Here is a 6000-nt window from a genome sequence, read left to right on the forward strand (position 1 = left end):
TTCTAATATTTTATTTGCTCTTTTTAATGGCTACTGAGCCTTGGACTAATATTTTCAGCTCAGTCACCCCACCGATGTTTTGATTCCTACTGGTTTTCCAAAGTAGCCTTTCCTGCCCTTGAGAAATACCTGCCATCACCTGTTGGCAAAGCACCACATGATTTCGTGGGAAATTTCTGACACGCTGCAGCATTACCTGCTCCACCAAGAGGCTTTGGCACCTTATGAAAAGGATGACGGGAAAGGAAAAGTAAGATTGATAAATTGCACGGGGCAATTTGAGGCAGTTTAAATGCAATAAATCAAAGTTCAGTAGCTCGGGAAAAAATCTAGTGCTTGGGAGAATGTCATATAAACCTGAGAATCTCAGGCAGGAAAAACTTTATACCGACAACCCAGACACACTGACGGGTCAGAGGGAAACCAGCACGATCCAGGAAAGAATGAAAGCAGAAGGGCAGGAAGCAGGAGGAATCCTTCAAAGCCTCGAGTGATGAAACTTCTGACTCTCTAAGGCTGGAAGAAAATGAAATAGTACTTCAAAGAAGAACCAATTATGACAGCAATGGGAGCTGAGGTTATCTCACAGCATCACTATTGGCTAATCCCCGGTGAACTGTTTGCACCCCAACTTCTAATCCCCATGATCATCAGCTGCTGACGTCCTTTTGCTCCCCACTTAGTTTATCTAGCGAGTGCACAAAATGGAGCTGGCAGCAGGATAGTCTTTCCTATCAACAACATACAATTATTGAAATGCCTACACCAGCCAGATTACTATCTTCTCCTCTGCATGTATTTCAGAAGCTCATAAAATACCAGTGAAAGGAGAAAAAAGTCCGACGTATTTATGTGTCAGTGGGATGTAACCTGACTCTGCTTCAGGTTTCTTAGCAAAAGAAGGGACTAAGAACTGTCTTGCAAAGGTACCAGCCCGCCTCACGTGATACTCTGGAGATACAAACCCCAAATCATCCCACAGAGATCACCCAGACACGTGAGCAAGAGCTATCTGTATGAATGAGCAGTAAGTACAGGGGACCATGGAAGCACCCAGCACAACATGACTCAGATCTCGACGGGAGCCTCCAGATGCCACCGTAATACAAATAATAAAGAATAACCCATGAGTAATCAGCCGCTGATGAAAAGAGGATCTCTGACTAGCTCAAGCTGTCTCTGTAATATAGCGCATGCATTCTTTTGCATAAATATCATAGGTGCATTAACCCGTGAGAAAACCAATCGGAAGAAATCCTGCTCGCTGTCATTCACCCTGGAAATCTACCTTCCAAGGCAAGAGGGGGCTCAGGAAAGAGCAGCAAACCTGAGTAGGAGGCTGGAGGAAAGGATTTAAGAGAGGAGATGGTAATACTTCTTAGCTTTTACAATGTAATATTGATCTGCTGTCCACAGAGACGGCTAAGCCTTCTTGAAGCTGAGGACATGGAGACAGGTGATGATAAAGAGCCTCTTGCCCACGGAGCACGGGAGATGGCATTCAGGTTCTGTTCCTCACCGCTGGCCCAAGGGCTAGGAAAACCTGCGTTTCTAGCATCCTGGACCAGCAAATCTGGGAACTACACGACAGCCCTAATGGGGTACACAGCCCACACATCACAGTAGGAAGAGTTAAACGCATCCAGCAAGGCTGAGCAGTAGCTAAGGAAGGAATGCAACAGCCGCAGAGATTTGGAAGATGTAACACTAGGCAAAGAGAGTAATTTATCGAGCCACGCCAGGATTAAAAAGGAGAATTAGGAGATGAGATTGAATAGACTACCTTGGAAGAACTCTGGGGCAGGGAGATGGGTTGAACAGAGGATGTATGTCTTAACAAATAATAGGAGTCTCCTTGGTTGGAACAGTTGGAGCCAGACTGCCCTGGCACTAGTAAATAATTAGTACACGGGGCTACTGATGCAAAGGTTGATATTTTTGATCTCAGAATCCAGGAGATTAGATACGGCTGGAGTTTTCCCACTCGGTTCCACTCCAAGCAGCCATACACACCTTGTTTCATAGTTATCACAAACCATATTTCAGAGAGGGTGGACAGCAAAAATTTCCTGGAGTTTTATCTGGCTGCATCGTGAGGGAGATTGTTACCAGATAATCACAATCTTTTGCTCAGCATTAGGGAAGCACACAATGGATCACCTTCCGTCACCCCAGAGAAAGAGACACATCTGGGTTACAGGAAGGGAAATACTCACAGGAATGCTGAAAATAATCTCACCTCAACCTCCCCACCATGATATCACCAAGTGACAACCTCCTTCCAACCACTAGCCAGGACTTCTAAGATTAACAGCCACATCAGGACCACAGGATCTGATCAGCTGTGATCCTGGAGGACTTCTGTTTCCACTGGCTTTAGTTTCCACTGTCTCCAAACCAGGCAAAGCCCGCAGGCATGACTGTGACACCAAAATCTGGACTAACAATCCAAGCGTGACGTACTGCTTTGGAATAGGTAATTCCAAAGTGCTTGTATCTAGTGGTTTCTAGTGAACAGCAATGTGAAGTCCTTTTATAAAGGGCCCTACATAATCAGATTTTAAAGTACTGTCCAACTCTGAAAGCAACTCTAAAATCACTAGCCTGGGGTTCCAGGCTTACTGTTGCAGGAACCTTCAGTAAAGACCTGCCTATTTCAGCTACCTGGTTTTAAAACTGCAGCTGAAGTCTGAGAATCAAGTTGGGTGCTTTCCTTCTTAAGCATGACCGTCAAAAGCAAAGCAAGTATTTTGCCAGGCAAGCCAGTCTTCAATGATATGTGTTATGCCTTCAGTACCACCAAAAGTATCATACGGTCCTCAGAAGATTTACTTAACCGAAGGTGACCGGTTTTAGCAGGACTAACAGAAAGGTATAAAAATTTTCAGTACATGTGGGCAACATCTTTACTATGTACAGGGATCTTATTTCTTATATAGCAGAGATGAACATATAAGGTTCAGGGACTGACTTCAGAGTCCTCAGACCACTTTGGAAAACTTAATGCAATCATAACTACTTCTTTAGAGAGAATGAGCCTAAATCATCCCTGGTACCAGGTTAGGAAGAGGTCGTTGCAGAAGGAAAGTACTAGATGGTGGCCAAATCACCGAAGTTCAGTATCCCTAACACTGAGCCATACACTGAGGGAAGAACAACTGGGGACCTTCAATTAAAATACACTTTACACAATGTTAAATGGCAGATATATAACAAAACTGTGTGACATTCATACTTTCGCTGCTATGCCTCCAGACCATTTTACAGGAACCTGTCAGATGCAATCAGACTTGTTTATTCTGCATTTAAATGTAGGACCTGAGGCAGCCTGATTTCAAAAAAGACAGAAAAGGCACATATTGTCCCTGGCAGTTGCTTGGTTTTTACAACAAAGGCAATGCCTTATTAACTCTTTACTCCAAATCAAAATTATTTCAGTGCTCTGCTACATTACAATCTTGAGAACATTTCTGCTTGCTGCCTCAGCACAGGTAGAAATTTAATTAAAATGGAAATTAAAAGAAGAAAGAAAGAAACAAAGTGCCATTAACACACACCTCACACACCCCCAAAATCAGGTGATTCATACAGAGCATCTTAAAAATCTCACAAAAGCCACTGATAATGGATTAAGTGGCAGTGTCCCTTCTGGCTCCAGTTTATAGATTCTTATCTGCTTAAGGTTGCTTCAGAAAGATTTCCAGCTGACAGCGTGATTCTTAAGAGACAAATCCTCCCTGGCAGTTTACAATTGCATATCAACTACTACAGCATCGCGTGTGCCTTCATGTTTGCATTGACAGAGGACGATGGTTCCCCGTTTAGTGTTCAGCATCCCCCTCCTCGCAGGTCTAATTTTAAGCACAGCCATTGTCTGGGCTGAGTTTCTGACTGACTTTGTCCATGACAGAGCAGTGCACATTCGTAACATCTCCTTGCATGGCCATTAAAAAAGCCATGATATGATCATCCTCAGTTCACACAACTGTTCTGAATCATCCAAGTACAGAGGAAGAAGCAGAGAGATGTAACAGAAGAATAATGCAAGTATCAGAAAATCCTTCAGTATTGCAACCCGTTGCCCAGCTCATCGTTAACCATTTCCACTCCTCTAGACCATGCCAAAGAAGTATCCGAAGGCTCAGTAAAAATGAGGGTGAACAGCAACGTCCCTATTTTCCATGTCTGTGGCTGCAAATTCTGCAACACGCTGGGGAAGCTGCAACAAGTTTTGATCATCTGAAATGGCTGTAGGAGCCGCACCTTCCCTCGTTCCCTGCTTACAGAGAGATGTCTGATATCCTATACCACCATCATTCAGTGCCTTTCACTGTGAAAATGTGCTTAGTGAAGAGGTACCCAGGTAGAGTTGAACACATAGGGTGTGTACTGCTGCCCAAGGAAATCCCTTTCAAGAATGATGGATTATTTTCTGCTACCACCCTCCCAGTTTACAGCAAAAGGGGGCAAAAAAGGGCAGGGACAGAGGAGACCTTGGTCAATCATTCCTGCTTGCCTTACAGAAGTCATCCCCATCCGATTTGGTCCCAACAGTGCCCCAGAATTTCAGAAAAGGGATTTCATCCTTACGAGGAACAAAATAATCACGTAAGCTGGACAAGGAGCCCCAAATACCCCCTGCCCTCCTCCAAAGAGCGTTGATAGTCCCACGCACACAGACACATTCCTGGAGCACCCAGAAAAGACGCCAAAGCAAAGCTTTCATTCACCGAGAAACACCTGGGGACTCTTCGGTAGTCCAACTCCTCCGACATGTTGTCCCTTGCTTTGCCGGGGTGCCACTGCCCGGGGAGACCTGTGCACCGATCAGCCACCCGTGGGGCACTGCTGGGGAAGAAGCGGCAGGGCTGGGAGCAGGACGGGGGGGCCCACACATCAGAGGGCATGGGGTACCAGGCATGGAGCCACCCCACCCCGGGGTGCCCAGAGAGCCCAACCCCCCCGAAGTGCCCAGGGAGCCCAGCCTGTACCAAGGTGCCCGGGACGCCTGTCCGGCGTGGGGTGCTCAGGGTGCTATGAGTGCCTGGGGATCCCATCCCAATTTGGGGTCCCTGGGGTTTGTGTCCTGCCGGGGTGCCCATCCCGCCTCGGGGTGCCCAGAGCACCCATCCCACTCCGGGCTGCATGGGTGCCTCGGATGCCCCAGGGTACCGCGGGTGCCCGTCCTCCCGGGGGTGCCCGTCCTGCTGGGGATGCTCGGGGTGCCGGGGATGCCGGGGGTGCCCGTACCTTTGAGGTGGTGGTGGCGGGCGCGGTGCAGGCGGCCCTGGCCGCCGCGGGGCAGCGCGGGGATGCTGGAGAAGCGGCTCCCCATGGCGGCATCCGAGCCGGGCCGGGCCGGGCGGCACCGCGCAAGGTCTGTCCCCGGGGGCGGTGGCGGTGGCAGCGGCGGGGCACCGCTCCGCCGGCGCCTTCCGCGCTCACTCCGACGCCGACAGCCCCGCTCCTCCCGCCCGCCGCCCGCCGGGCCCCATGCCCCGCCGTGCCGCCGCCCTCCGCGGGGCCGCGCTGGCTCCGCTCGGCTCCGCCGCGGCTCGGTACGGCGGGGCGGGGCGGCGGCACCGCGGCCCCCCCGCCGCGCCCCGTCGCCATGGAGACAGTTGTTCCGCCCCGGGGGGGGGAGCGCGGGGCCGCGGGGGGAGCACCGCCGCGCACCGCCCAGATGTGCCACCGCTGGCGCGACAGGTGGGGGCAAGCGGGACCCTCTCCCGAACCCCCCCCCTCTCCTCCAGCTCGGTCCCGGGCACAAGGACGGTGGCCCCGCGGGGAGGGTGGCGGCACCGCCCGGTCCCGGGTCCCCGGGCGGGGAACCCGGCCATCCTCCCCCCAGGCACCCTGCACCCCCCCTCTTCAATCACAAGGATGCCCAGGACGACGCACCCCGAGGGGCAGCCTCAGGGTCAGGGACGTCGTTCCCCTCCCCAGCCCAGGAGGAAAGCACTTCATGGAGCGGCACACCTCCACCTCCCTGGGAGGATG

At 50.8% G+C, this 6000-nt stretch overlaps 1 protein-coding gene across 1 annotated transcript in view; it reads right to left on the minus strand.

Annotated features, from left to right (window-relative positions):
* The window catches only part of NEURL1 (neuralized E3 ubiquitin protein ligase 1), a 161892-nt gene extending 156321 nt beyond the window's left edge, over positions 1-5571 (minus strand). The window contains exon 1 of the mRNA XM_063339365.1: positions 5251-5571. Coding sequence (XP_063195435.1) covers positions 5251-5335 — 85 coding nt within the window. The 5' untranslated portion in view covers positions 5336-5571. The remainder of the gene's footprint in view (positions 1-5250) is intronic.
* Positions 5572-6000: the final 429 nt, after the last annotated feature.

The sequence above is a fragment of the Chroicocephalus ridibundus genome, chromosome 6 (genome assembly GCF_963924245.1).
Source record: "Chroicocephalus ridibundus chromosome 6, bChrRid1.1, whole genome shotgun sequence".
Lineage (NCBI taxonomy): Eukaryota > Metazoa > Chordata > Aves > Charadriiformes > Laridae > Chroicocephalus > Chroicocephalus ridibundus.